This window comes from Gobius niger (genome assembly GCF_951799975.1).
Source record: "Gobius niger genome assembly, chromosome: 20".
Taxonomy (NCBI): Eukaryota; Metazoa; Chordata; class Actinopteri; order Gobiiformes; family Gobiidae; genus Gobius; species Gobius niger.
In genome coordinates this window covers 25,882,095-25,897,775 of record NC_136871.1, presented here as the reverse complement: position 1 = coordinate 25,897,775, position 15,681 = coordinate 25,882,095, and the positions used below count along the sequence as shown (strand labels likewise).

Here is a 15,681-nt window from a genome sequence, read left to right as displayed (position 1 = left end):
GGCCACCGTTTTTACATTTTGAGATATGTTCTTACCTTGGCTTATAGGAGTTGATGTATAACTGTCTGGTCTTGGTGCGTGCGCTCAGTCATGCAAATGTAGTTAGCATTTAGCCGCTCCCAGCAAAGGTATCGCTCCAAACTGGGGTGAGTTAGAAGCTACCAAGCTGTTCAACGTTTTCCCTATTTAAAAACAGTTATGTGAGCCTTTACATGATCCAAGTCTTGTTACACAAATATTAAACATGTCGATTTTCTAAGCGGATAAAAAGGGGCACTATATGGAGTTCGGGAATGTGATGTCATATTGCTAAGCGTTATGGGATTAGCAGCAATTGTAAACTAATGGAGATTTTAAAAGTTAAAATACTGGAGTTATTGTTCACATTAAGGCACTTGGACACCACAGTGTGTTAGATATATTTACCAGCAGTAACTCAGCAGCTAACGGAGCTGTTCCACGGCTATTTTCTCCACTTTTTATACTGTTTTTAGCTAATGTTGCTCAAAGGAAATGTATGCTAACAGCTGCAAAGATGGCGGATCTTTTTATCCGCTTAGAAAATCGACATGTTTCATTTTGTGGAACTAGACTTGGATCATGTAAAGGCTCACGTATCTGTATTTAAATAGGGAAAATGTGGAACAGCTTGGTAGCTTCTAACTCACCCCAGTTTGGAGCTATACCTTAGCTGGGGGCGGCTAAATGCTAACAACATTTGCGTGACTGAGCGTACGCACAAAGACGAGACAGTTATGCATCAACTCGTATAAGCTAAGGTAGAAACATATCTTAGTATGTAAATATGGGGGCCTATTCCTATAATTTGCATTCAAATGTGGACGGGAATGAGTCTTTATCCTGCACTGGCCAACAGAACGTTAGCTAAAAACATTCCGTGCGCAGAAAAATGCTAATCGGAAATATCCTCCAGCCCAGCCCAGTTTTTGGCAATACATGAAAACCTTGTGAATCAACTTCAAAGTGAGCCGGCACAACGTATAAAAAAAAAAACCTGTTAATACATCGCACAGGAACCACCTCCTCACATCTTGTTTAGCACTAATTCCAATGTAGCAGTCGTCAATTGGGTTAACTTGCAGCCCCTCCATCTCCATCTGCATCCAAACAGCAGTCACAGCTGATTACCGCGTGGGTTCAGACAGGGCCAGACTTGCAAATAGCTCCTAATTAAATTCACATCTCGTTACTTTGTCCATTTAAACAAAGATTAGATCGGGGCCAGAGTTCAGGTCACTAGAACAACAAAGTCATTTTACTTCAACGGTTGTACAAAGCTTCTCTTATGCATTTGGCAAACACGAGTATTTTCTTTAAGTAACAAGAGGCTCGTGCAGTTATGGCCGAGTTTGCATGGGAGGTTGTGTTTTACTTTGATTTTGTAGATTGGCTTGTTTTACAAATGCAGAGCCATGGAAGCGATCAAGCGAAAATACCCACATTATGCACCTCGAGCTTTAGCTAAGCAGACAGCGACGGGAAAAGGTGACCTTATACTGTCTACTTCTTTTTCTTAAAAAATATTGGAATAAAGATATTACAAGGTTTTGCAGGTCTATCCACAAGGGCTGGAAAAACTGTGTAGAGGAGCATCCAGCATAAAAATATCGCCAAAGAAAGTTTTCCAGTCTCCACTAAGATAAGCTGCAGAATAAATTGTGGTGTCAAGAACAAGTTAAATATGAAATAGTGGTGATAAGGGGCATTTTCTATTAACATTTTACAAAGAAAAAATACAAAATGCACTGGACACCAAATGGCATGCTGGGAGCTCATTTCGGCTCTGGAGTTTTCGTTTTTTGGACTGGCCCACATTCAGCTCATGGTTCAGCTCACCTGGATCATATGACTTTCCGTTTGCATCCATTGTAATCCAAAAGCAAAATACATTTCTGTAACTTCTTTTTTTTTTAAGGAGTAGGCATCTGTTTTTCCATTCTGAGATATGTAGTTACACAATCCCAAGTATAGTTGCACAAAATTAAACATGTGGATTTTCTAAGTGGATAAAAATGGGGACTATATTGTGAGGCGTAATAATAACACCAAGAGCACTTCGATGTCCGCGCAGTAATATCTTATATCATCAAAGTGCTCCTCTCAGTATAGAAAGACAGTGGCCTATCTCTATAGCCTCAAGTCTGATGGTAGCTTACGCGTCTGTTACCCAGCATGCCACTGGTGAAACCCCACTGAATCGTCCATTTTTCCAACACAACCAAACAACCAATTAACTCCACAAAAGCCACTGAATCAATTTAATTTGTTTTACAGTCACTTTGTTGGCTCTTTGTTTAACGTCACACTGTGGCCCAATAATTTGCCTTTTGTCTTGTGTTTCAATTGTTGAAGACCTTCTGGGCCACCGTAGCTCTTGCCTCAGAGGTGTAATCCTTTATTATAGCAGCAGCAGCAGCACCAGCAGCAGAGGCACAGGCTGTTCAGGCCAAGGAACAAACAGCACAATTAAGCCTGCTTAGCACGCGCCGCGGAGGACATCTTATTACAGAAGATTAGAGGAATTCTTCAGTGCATTTCACGAGGAAAACGAGCGTGACGCAGGAGCTGAGCCTCACTGGAACCTTCGGCAGCGATGGCACGTGAAAGCAGCTATGGGCTGAGAAACGCAGAAGATTATACGGTATACCGTATATGATTTACATAATGAATTGAATTTGTATTGTATGTAATTAGCATGGCCTAAACAAAAGATATAGAACTCAATGCGAGACACTGCAGGTGAATAGGGAGAAAAATACAAAAATAAATGTAGTTATTAATTTAAAACTTTTCCTGTAGATTACAGATATGAATATGAGGGAAAACGTATTATCTGTTTCATGTCATTTTATGTTTTCATTAAAAAAGGAATAAAAGAAAAGGCATTTTCTGTATAAAAATGGACAAAGCCAGGTTTGATTTATGGTTTAATTTTGGTGAAATAGATTTTTCCAAGGGATTTTCGATCTCGACGAACTAGTTTCATATTAATTAAAAAAATCAAATTTTGTCTTGATGTATTTTGTTTCAAAACTAAATAAATCTGACAGATATTAGACATTAACAATATGTTTTAAGCACAAGACCAGAAAGTGGGGAGTCATTAGGAGCTACTTAAGTGGAGCTATTTTTGCGGATTGTTAAGAAAACCTCATTTTGATGTGCTTGTATATTTCTCCCATCTCTAGCTGTGACTGTCTTTCAGAAAGGAAATGACCATATTTGGATTACAGCATCATCTCGGCCACTGTTCTTGCTACACGTAGATACCGAACTTGTCAATATTTGTGAATTAATGCGCTTATGGGAAACAGGGAAATGCACCACGAAACTTTTTTTATTCCCTTATTCAACACACTTATTTAGGCCAAACCTTTGTCCGGGCTAAATATTTAAAATTTGAAACTTTGATTGAATGCCTTTCAGAAAAACCAAGGATATTTAACAATTGAGAATTTCTGAAATAAAATCTCTTCTTGCACTTTTGCAAAATCAGATGACCTGCGGTGAACATCAAAATGTGTGACTAACATGAAAAAAACGTAGAACTTCCAAGGTTCTTCAAAGTAATCACATATCGCTGATTTCAAATAAGGACAGTCTGAAACACACAAGGACTCAATAATCACTTGATCGGGAGCAAATATGGGTAAAAAAAAAGTAGGTCAGGGAAGGATAAGTTCTCTCCTGAACAGGTTTTTCTGTGGCACATGGTTTAGATACTGTTGCATTCAGTGAGAGCTTATCAAACTGCACGCCGCGCTTTATTCTTCAAAAGTACACTTGAGACTTACAATGACTTCAGAACACAGTGCGTCCAGTGCACGAGGCCATGCGACATGAGGACGGCTGCAGTGAGGACAATACAATACAGAGCTCCAGAACTAAACCAGGAACCAAACTGTATTGAAGAAGGGCTAAACTAACTCACAATATAATATTATCTACTTCAACCAAGAGGGGGAAAAAAACATGTTTTAAACACGTTTTTATCATAGGTTTCGTGTGTCTCCGATCATTTGTTTAAACATTTGCTTTAACTTTACATACTTAAAGGAACAGGCCACCGTTTTTACATACTGAGATATGTTCTTACCTGAACTTAGACGAGTTGATGCATAGCTGTCTGGTCATTCCGGGGGCGCTCAGTCACGCACAACGACTAAATAAGTTGTTGGTATTTGGCCTCTCCCAGTATATTCCTATGGCTCCAAACAGGGGTGAAGTTGGAAGCGACCACGCTCTTCCACAACAAAGACCAGACAGGAACGTATCAACTCGTCTAAGCTCAGGTAAGAACATATCACAGTATGGAAAAACGCTGGCCTGTTCCTTTAAGGTAGAGTCAACAAACAAAGGTGAAAGGATTTGTGTTTAGTATTTCATAGAACAGACAATGGAATGACTGTCTGAAACTATCAGGCTATGTCCATGCACAATTCAGGCGGAGGTTTATTACATGTATAATTACATATATGTATATTTACATTAACTTTACTTAAAGAGTGAATGTCACTGTACAACAGGGCACACTGCTGTAGGGCTGAAATCGATCAATTGATAGACAACTAATCGATTATTGAAATAGCTGACAACTATTTTAAAATCGATTAACGTTTTCAAGTTAGGGTCTGTAGTGTTGTGTACATTGAAAATGTCATAAATATCTGTGTGTGTCTCATCGAATCAGAAGCAGAATTGGCACGAAGAGCCTCCAAAAACACTCACTTTAAATTTACTCCATCAACATGTCCTCAAGCGGCATCACTTTCGCTTTATGTGATTAAAAAAAAGAAAAAAATGCAACTTTGATAGACCCTTCATAGCCAAGAGATTCGGCGATTAATCGTGAAAATAATCGGTAGATTAATCAATTACCAAAATAATGGTTAGTTGCAGCCCTACAACTTCACTGCTGTAACTCAGCGTGGGGTTTAATCTTGCTTTAGTAATGCTGTGCCCAGCTTTACTTCCTGAACTGTAGACTAGACTAGTTGTAGTGCAGTTTAGTGTCCCAAAGGTTATGTCTAATAGGCCCATGTCAATTAGTTGGTAAAAAATAGTTATAAGATCCTGAGGTGACAGGGAGTTCCAGAGCCAAGGGTTAGGATTAGTTGTACATGACTTGCTCATGTACTTACCCGGATGGTGCCCAGATCACACAGGACTTAAATGGCACTGGATGAATGACCGGCCGAGGTGGAGGATAACCGAACCTCGTTGTATCCATTGACAGTACATCGATCCCATACATCAATGTGCACATCAGACTTGTTTTTATTATTATTTATGTTGGAACTTTTCGTGGACACCCAGATTTTTGACAGAGACGGTTTTAGTGAGTGCTTGTACCAAGTTTCACAAATGTTTCACAAACTGACATATTTGTGCTCAAATCTTTTGGCAGTTTTTCAGGGATATGAATGATAATGATAACACAAAAGGTCGACATGGCCTTGTGCTTTGGATCATTGTCATGTTGGAACGTCCCTGTGCGTCCCATGCGCAGCTTCCAGGCTGATGAGTGACACTTTTCCTCCAGTATTCTCTAATAACACGCTGCATTCATCTTGAAATCAGTTTCGACCAAGTTCCCTGAAGCCCTGTAGCTCACTCATCCCCACAACATTAGTGATCCAGCTCCATGTTTCACTGGAGGAATGGTGCATCAGAAACATGCTCTGAGCAGCGATTAGTCGACTCAGAGGGGGCGTGGCATGACTCTGACAAAACCACAACTTTTCTGACAACTGTTTCTGCTGCGCTAAACCAAGGGCACGGGGAGCACTTGACTGGGGGTACTTGAAATTGAGCTGTATGCCAACACCGCTTTCACAAAAAGGGACTGTGAATATGTTAGCTTTATTTTGGACACACTCTATTAAATACTGAATAATCTGGGTTTAGACGGATCCTCAAGGTAAGTAGGGTCCCATCAGAGACACACCGCAGTGACAAAAAAAAAGTTTGTACACCTATTTAATTTCGGAACCATGAGAGATAGAGACATTTTTAAAGATTTTGCCAAAAATATCAGCAGTGGCCTTAGAAAAACCCACATCAGGTGACCTCTATTTGATATATCATCGAATGCAATTTCTCCATCTGTGAGATCAATAAAGTATCATCTTATCTTATCTTATCTTATATTTCTATTGAAACCTTTACTATAATACCACATGTCTAACTATCGACTATTTGAGGAAAAGACTATTTAAATTAATTCAAATATTGATCCCCAAAAATCCATATCGGTTGGGCCGAGGCAAAAAACCTTTAGGAACCACTGCTCTAGTGGAAAGGCTGAATTTACGCAGTATCGCATGGAATTGTGATGATGATTGCTTTGTCGTACTGCACTAACTGTACCACACAAATCCCTAATGGCTTGTCATTTGGCAACAAAGTATTGAATTAAAATGTAATTGAAGGCAGTCTCCACAGCTGGCGAGGCTGTCAATCAGACCCATCAGCTCCATCACAAAACAGAAAGTAGAGACAGGTCCTTTGGGTGCCCTCACGTGTCTCTCTGAAGCACATACAATGGTCGTGTGGTGCATTCGGGCTCAGTGGTTTGTGTTAGGGATTCAAAGTTTCACCATAGACCAGCACATGCTCTCTCGCCGCACAAAAACATGCTGGTAACTCATCTTCCGAGTACAGAAGATGACTCAAGAACCTTCACTGAAAATCTTGCCCTTTTGACCTTTTTTCTCTGGGCCCAGGTGACTGAATCCACCGAATTTCACTGCTACCCCGATGTACGTGTGCATTCGAAAACCAAAGGCTTTGTTTTCTGGACAGATAAATAAAGCATATGCAGTGACTAAGCAGGTTATTTCTGGACTCTTATCATAAACGTGTTTGTGGACACAGTGGTTTCCTGGAATATCCCTGTTGCCTGGAGACGGACTCAGGTGCTGCAGGTGGAGCGAATGATGATACACTCTGCAATTTATGTTTTATTCACCTTAACATGTACCATTAGACGCCTGGCTCGTGGTCAGCTCCGTTCAGGCTATAGAGGTTTGTGCTTCATATGTGGTAGAGTTGACAATGAAGCTGGCAGGACTGGACGACATTGAACCAAATATGAATCACAGTGTGAGGCTTTAGTCATGCATATAGTGGAGGCGTGGATGCCAAATACACTGGTTTACAACAAGTTTGGTGTCTGAGATTTTGTGAGCTGATTGATTTTTGATGTTCTAAATCCAAAAAAACACATTGGTTTCGCTCAATCAGGTAATGTTCTATCCCCTTTTCCCAGAGTATTTTTTACCAAAAGAGTAGTAAATGCCCCATACATCATTTAGGAACTCGCCACAGCCACAAAGCAAATGCTGTTGACAGAATCGGCCGTGCGTGCCCGCCAATTTCCACTTCGCAAACGTATCACTGTAAATCTATGCGCAGCAAAGTTCACAAATCCCTATATGTTTAGCTGTGGTCTCCAGAGACTGTGCTATCTCCTGCGCTGGAATAGCTGTGTATCATATCTAATTCCGAGGGTCACTGCTGTAAAGTAGGTCACAGTCAAATGGCAGTCCCTCATACGTTTACAAGATATCACATTAAAGGAGAAATCTCGTGCTGAATCTACTTTTTGCTTTTAACCAAGTCGCAGCGTTCACTCATCAAACAAAAAAACACATGAAGGAGCATTTTGCCTCATTCACCCAGGTACGAGTGATTCCTTTTACCTCATTCTGGCACACCGCAACAATCTACCGCTAACACGCCGAGCAGCAAAAAAAACAGACTGGTGGCATGAAGCAATCTCTACCAGTTACAAGTATGTGTATTACCTCACTGCTGCCTTCATTAAGTCTTTAGAGTGGAAGCAGAACTTTGGCAGAAACATAGCTAGACTAATGGTGCAGCGGGTGTGAGCTGTTTACCATGTGCCATGTGCTCTGGTTAACAAATTTGAAGTTCGATATAGATACAGACGGTATCTCTGGAATCACCCATATATGGTCATTTTTAAAAACAGTTAAGGGGGAAAACAATTTTGAAAAAATGTATATTTTCTGTAATTATTCAAAAACGACTGTAACAAATGCTGAAATATGAACATAGTTTCTACCAAATAATGATACAAAGACATGGGGAGGAGCAAAGTGGTTCAACGGCCCATAAACACATGAATAACGGAGAATGCTAACTTGATGCTACATGTTAGCATCGGGCTAATGCTAACGGTTAGCTCGCGCTAGCTACAACTGCCGTTTTTTCACTTCTACTGAACAATTTGCTGTGAGAAAATATCCATATGGGCCCGATTTACACTTGACTTTATTTGTATGTGATAAATGAGTTTATATTCCACCAGAACATGGCTAAAAAAAGTGAAAAAGTGTGTTTCTCAAAAGATTCTATTTTCCCCCTTGGCGAGGCCACGCCCCCTTCTATGACGAGATGCCGTCTGTATCTATATTGAGGCGGGTAAATATCGCGATAAACGATATTATTGTATTGACTCCAACGATGCTGGATACTGTCAACTCTCAGGCATAATATGACAGTAAAGCTTTGTTCTAAAAGTGCATAATGATATCCTAAAATACCACACAGGCTGCAATAAACATAGTGCGACTTAATTAGCTTCAGTTAGAAATCAAAGTTCTGTAAAGCAAAAAAATGGGGGAATGCTAATAAATGGTCAGTAGATAAACATCAAGCCCAAAAATGTATCGTTCATCTGTTATTTATAGAACGATAAATCGATATAGTAATTATCGTGACGCACCAAGCTCTGGTGATCATCTTCATAAACAAAGATGCTACAATCAATTAATCTTGCTCTCTCTTTCTTTGCGATTAGCAATAATGTTGTACATCGTCTCTCTCCTGCCCACGCATTGTGTCTTTATTCAACAAGCCAACATAGCAGAGCAGAAACATCAGTCAGTCAAGCAAAGCACCCCTTGCACAAACATATTCTGTCCACCAACACAGCAGCAAAACCAGCAGCCTCTTCAGCCTCTCTGCATCTTCACCACCAGTGCCTGTGAGCAAGAGGTAAATCTTTTCCCCTTCTCCATTCATTACATCTTAGCGCTAAAGTCTATTCATTAAAACAGCGGTTCTCATCTGGCATAGCTAAAGGACATGCCTTCAATGTATTATGAGCCAAATAGTAATTGAAAATGCGGAAAATGCTCCAGAAAAGCACTTCGGGGTCCCGACCCAATAGTTGAGAACCACTACATTAATCTCTTCAATAAACCTCGATCTCTAAACCATTTCTCCTGATTGAAAAATTATACAGGTCAAATTATTTTTCTTCGCACTACATTTTTTGCTACCACGCAGACACATTCAGGAGCCAGGCAGCACTCATCTGTTATCTCCATTATACTGCCCCTGTTTCCAGCGGCCCGGCCCCTGCCAAAGCACTTCCTTTACTGTCTTCAGCCGCCATTAAACACTAAAGAGGAGCCCTTTGGTCCTGCTGTCTGCCGGCGCGATACAGTCTCTCCCCATGCGACAGGACGGAGCAGCTCGGCTGGTATGTGCTGCTCCACAAACGCTGCTATCGGAGGTCCAGAGGGCACGGAGAGAAGAGAGGAAAACCCAAATTAATTAGCAAGAAGCCTATGCAAGCCCAGATGTGCTTTGAATAGGGAAGTTTAGCAGCACATTTGGCACAAAAAAGACCAGAATGATGCCATTTTTTTTTTCAAAACAAAGGGCCTTATTTGTGGTTCAAACTTGCCGGGATGTCTCCAATTTGAATGCAGTGCAGAGATGCGGGTTTGTTCATCAGGAGCTGCTACAGTAGCAAACTCATTTTCATCCTTTTCAAAGCAGTATAGAAACCACGTTCAGTTAAGCCAGAGCTGAGCCACTGGACAATGTGCTGCTGGCTGAAGGGGAAATACCGTATAATTAGTCTGCAGAAGCCACTAACTTTGTCCGAGGCACCTATAGGTCCTCTTCGACACACGGCATTTTATACATTGTATTCACCAACTCGCGACATGAGAAGTTGGCACGACTTTCACTATGAGTATGAATGCTCACCCCATGTCTGCATAGAGTTCCCCTACCACAAAAACATGTATAACAGGGACCATTCTGGGGCCTGGGCTCTGAGTCTCAGTGGAAAATGAATAACAATAATGTTTGCGTTTTGCATCGAGGGTGACCAGATGTCCCAGTTTACCCCGGGGCCGGGACAGTCCCAGGTTTGAGCCCCCTGTCCCATGTCCGAGTGAATTTCTCGAAAACCAGTGATTTAATCCAAGTTTCACACAAGTTTCACACAAGCTTCATCAGTACTATAGCTTTTTTCACTTTTACATGTGTACATCAGACACACAGTTTTCATCGTGACTACACCAATGACATGGCTAAAAGTCTATCACCTCTAAGCTGATTGGTCCAACTGAAATTAGACTTTTATAAACATAAGGTTTGGCCATTCAATGTCAGTGAATAGAATCCCATTTGGGCACCCCCCACACACTCTCATTGTGTCCCAGTTTTTAATGTCGAAACTCTGGTCACCCTAAACAGACCCTTAAAGGGACTATACAGAGTTTACAAATGTTAAAATGATGTATTTTCCTTCCCCTACATGTTTCAGCCATGTCCTAATGTGTAGAATGAGCCCAGACCTGTTCACCACAACTGTCTCTAAAATCCTGCACTGTCACTCAAAAAGGTGTTACTTCGGGTCCGAATTGCCGTCATGCACGAGCTTAATATAGAAGCTGCAGTTACACGTATGACCTGAGGTGGCAGTAGTGAGTATAAAATGGCCAACTTGCATCTAGCCCCTTTAACATGCATTTACAATCTTAAGATTAAAAAAAAAATAGCATTAGCTTTCTATCATCAATATCTGAATTTTGCCAAGTTTCCTTCAAATGCCATCTTGTGTTGTCCCATTGAATTAACTTGAAAAGCTGCTAACCCCACACATGGTACAACTCTCCTCCCCGGCTTCTACACTCCTTCCCCGTGTCTTCTATCGACTAATGCCCATGTAGTCCTCTGTAAACACGCCTCACTCTCCCGGGATCTCCCGTCAAACCCAACCACCTCTGTTAGTTACACATCAGAAGTGATGGCGCACGGTTTTATGTTTACAAGAAGGTGTTTTTTCTCTGAAATCGCAGCACGTCCCTTGGCGAGATTACCGCATTGTTGCGTCTACCGCTTCTTATGTGAATTTAGCACAGCAGAAAACCTCACAAAAGTGCACGACTTGCCAGGAGCTGCGAGCCACAACTTCAAAGGCTGGCGAGAGCCGGGATATGGAGATGCAGTTTTTTCTTACATTCGAGACTTTCTGGACACATTTTGGGACTCGTTTTGAAGCCAAGATGTCTGCGTGTGCCGGTCTGCTGTTTTGCAAAAACAAAACCTAGAGCGGAATTCTTGAGACTGTAAAAAAGTATAATCGTTTCCAGAAGCAGCATGAGTCGTAAGGTGCTAGAACAAGGTCAGAGGAGGGGCCACGCCATCTCAGTATGAACTCACTTCATGTAAACAACAGCACTGAAGCCGCTGTATTTGCCGGAAAAATACTTTATCACACAGTGTTTCTCACATAAGACAGCGCTTAAGAATAATTGGCATATCAAGTAGAGTACAACCAAATATATACTATAACAGGCCTAATCCCGGTCCACAAATCTGACTAAATCTTACATAAAGTAGCCTAGTTCTAAAGAAGGACCAATGCAAAGAAAGACAAAGGCATTCAAAATGAAATTGGAGGTGACACATCATATTAATCCAGTCTTTTTGTTGATAAAGTCTAAAAGAGGCTACAAGAAAACCATAAGTCATAACTTCCTTCATTTAGTTCCATTTTTTAGTTTCGTTTTGAGAAAAGGTGATGGGAAAACATTTGGGTTTCAACTTGATGCTTTGAAACCGTTTAATAAAATATTGAAACACTATCGATGTCACAATATTCAAGACACAGTGGGTCGTGCAGCCATATTTCACATCAGCAACAATCTTTCCAAAACCTTATATCTACAAAGGGCCTTTCTAAATAGACACACAGTTTATTCTCAAACTGGTGACATTGTTGTTTTCAGTTCGCAGCTGAGATTGAGGACTCGACAGGTGTTTATTGTTGTGTCATGAGGAGAGTGAAATGTAAATAGTCAAAGCAACGCCTACAGTTGTTCTCACTTCAGCAGACGGGGACTGCACAGCACAGTCAGCTGCAAAAATCCAAAACGGCCATGTCACAAAATACTCTTCGGCTGTGGGTCTTACGAGCTCTCTCCAAACAGGGGATATACTGTGTGAGTCTGTCAAAATATCCCTCACCCGTCACTCAGCAGATAAGTATAAGCATAACTGTCATGAAAAACAAGGTTCTTCCCTTTTGTCTTTGATAAAAAACTGTTTTTTGACCTTCTGAATTCTGCCGTTTTCACCTCCCATAGGGCATCACCTGCAGGTTATCAGCTGATCTCATTCTTTGGGCGTAATATTGCTGATCCTAGACCTGACTAACTGCAGCAACCCCTGATCCAGGCAGTGTGTCAAGATGATGAACATTTTATGTCTTCAACTAAAGGGGAGCATTTACTTTTATTTCTGCCAGGATACGTCTCACACAGCACACAACAATAATGGCTGCTTTTTGGGGGTTGACTTACTTCACTCTAGTCCTGTTTCAATCCAGTTATAACACCAGAACTGGTAGATTATCCTCTGTAAGAAACCTTTATTGCCGGACACAGATTATGGCATCAGAACAGGCGCGTGACAGGCTGTACACAACACCGTCCACGAGTCTTGTGCTGCAGCAGACGCACTTGGGGCCTATATTGCAATATACGTGCATGTGTGTGAGATCCACAGAGCCCGCGCGGAGGGGGGGTCCACTGCTGTGACATTGCAATATTCACATGTGGCACATTCACACACACGGACAAAAGCGCGCTGATCGCCTCGCTCCCTCGCGCGCTCTTGCGTTGCGCAGCCCGTTATTCCATCCGCGGCTCGTGGACACAGACTTTCACATTGTTGAGAGGGTCTGACATGCATGAACACACTGGCAGGGCTGCGCTTACCGTCAATAGCGGAGGCTGGCGGCGGAGCGACAGTTTCCAAACTGTGCAACCATCCGAGGACGAGCAATCCGGCCAATGCCAGCATGTTGCAGCGCGGTGGGTTACGTGGACGAGGGGGAATCAGGCATTAAACCCCGCGTCTCGGTGTGGTGGGTCACTGTCCGGGGCTTGGAGGGATCTCGTAGACAGTCGACGACGTCTTAGTTCAAAAAAAACAAAAAAAAAAAATGGAAAAAAAAAACAGAAAAGAAGTGGAGATGGTGATGCGCTCCTCTCGCACACACGCGCTGCCCACACGCTCCGCTCCCTCGCGCACAATAGTCCCGCTCCCGAGTGTCAAAGCGGAGGGGGGGAAAGGCGCAGAGGAGTCTCCAGTGAAAGGGGGGGACTCGGATGCTCGCACAGCCCCGCGCCACAAAGGCTAGCAGGCAGGCTGAGCATCAAGCTAGCCCACGGGCTGACTGCGAAGAGCGACGTGACGCTGGTGGTGCCGCGGAGCATGCACTTCTTACGCCGGTGAGCTGGTGGGGTCCTCTTTACGCAGGAGAGAGAGAGGGGAGAGAGAGAGAGAGAGAGAAGGGGGGGGGAGCCGGGGAGGTGCGGTGTGTCCGTGCGTGCGTGCAGGGCGCTGGACACAAGGCGGAGTGAGCGGAGCCCCCGGGGCAAGGCACTCGCGCAGTCCCTACACTTCTCTCCGGGCTGCGTGACGTCGGCGCAGCGGAGCTCAGACTCGCCCCCTTTCACCCTTCTCACCCCCCGCGCGCGAGAGAGCACCCCACATCTGTAACGGCGTTATTAACCCGGCCTGACTCCGCGCTTCGCTCATCCGCTCCGTATTAAGCCCCATACATTTGCATCTCTGCTTTCCATTTTCTAAAAGCCCGAGGCGAGACATCCTTGTGCCCTAAAAATCCCAATTTTCTCCACATTAAGGCACACACAACCCTTCATCCATGACTTCGCTCTGCTTTGTGCGGGCCAGGTCGAGGAGGCAGTCTGAGCCCTCCAGCTCTCTGATCCAGGCCTGTTGGGAAATGTTTCTCCTCAAGCGTGTCCTATGGGTCTTTTCCTCGGGCATCCGTCCAGTGAGACCTGCTCATCACACCTCCCCAGAAGGTAAGTGCCTGGTCCTGAGCTGGCTCCACCCGACATGAAGGAGCAGCACATCTACTCCGAGCTCCTCACCTTGTCTCAATCCAGTCATGGTAAATGGTAAATGGTCTCAATTTATACAGCGCTTTTCCACCTACATTAGGCCCTCAAAGCGCTTTACAGCAAGGATCCACTCACCCGTTCATACTCTCATTCATACACCAATGTACGCAGACACTGGGGGCAATGTGGGTGAAGTGTCTTGAAGTGTCTTGCCCCAATGTGCACTTTCAGGAGGTGGGATTCGAACCCCCGACCTTCCGATCATGAGACGACCCGCTCTACCATCTGTGCCACTGTCGCCCCTTTCATCCAGTCATCTCGATCATGACCCAAATCGCATCACCAGAGGTCTTTTCTGCGTGACTGAGGGCACGCACCAAGACCAGACAGGTACGTATCAACTCGTCTAAGCTCAGGTGAGAACATATCTCAGTGTGGAAAAACGGTGTTCTGTTCCTTTGACTTTTTCTTGAGTAGTTATTTGGGTCACATTATACTTACCTGAGTCAATATTTTGAATACTCTACCACCTCTCCATGGCCTGGAATGATCCGCAGGGGCTTTGTTGGACCATTTGTGGGATCCTACGCATTCTTAAAGCGGCTGTGTCCCATACGATGGTACAATCTGAAGGGCTTTGGTTAGTTCTTGTGACTGATTGAAGTCTCCTTTTTGTGTCGGATCCACTCCCATATCTGTGTAGACATTACTGGGACTTGTGCTCACTGCATCCTTCCTGCAGTAAAAAAAACAATTGCCGTCTGCTGTGGTTTCCATAGTCACAGCCTGGAAAGACTTCTGGAGCCACATATTTCAAAGCACATTATCAGCATTTTGGAAAAGAATTATTCATGTCTCTAAAGAAAGAAAAAAAAAACACGAGAGGGAGCACTTCAGGAACACTCACTTCATTAAAGTTCAATAGAGCTGCCTTTTCACACAAAATACTCCCAACACTCCGAGAAATGGGTCAGACCTGCAGCTATGGTGGCTCCTTCTGCAAATGCTTTACTCCTGGAAATTTTAGGGAAGACGATGCAGGCGAATTGGGAAACATGTAAATTTACAGATATTTACAGATATTTACTGATATTTTCTTTCATTTAATGTTGTTTATGTAAAAAGTAAGGCATTTTCTGCACACAAATAGCCAAAGTTTCTTTCATTTTCTGTGACGAAAGCTGAATAACGGACAGCGTCAGGTTTCAATTCATGTCTTTTTTGTTGTTTTTGACTTATAACATACACATTTTTTGTCTTTTTTTTCAACATCTAGTTTAGTTTTTGAAAAGCTTGATAATATTGAAGAAAAAAAGTCTTTATGTAAGTATGTATTTAGACAGACAAAACAAAAAAACATCAACATTTAAATATTGACAAAGAATACACAAAATATATTCCCCCCTTAACATTTCAAGCAGACAATATTTGACTGGAGGGGTTTTCGCTGTAA

General features: G+C 42.7%; 1 protein-coding gene across 2 annotated transcripts in view; it reads right to left on the bottom strand.

Annotated features, from left to right (window-relative positions):
- The window catches only part of LOC306979667 (low-density lipoprotein receptor-related protein 1-like), a 166,915-nt gene extending 153,717 nt beyond the window's left edge, over nt 1-13,198 (bottom strand). For both annotated transcript variants that reach the window (XM_079578739.1, XM_079578740.1), the window contains exon 1: nt 13,074-13,198. In XM_079578739.1, the coding sequence (XP_079434865.1) occupies nt 13,074-13,158 (85 nt within the window). In that variant the 5' untranslated portion in view covers nt 13,159-13,198. The remainder of the gene's footprint in view (nt 1-13,073) is intronic.
- Between the last annotated feature and the right edge of the window lie 2,483 nt (nt 13,199-15,681).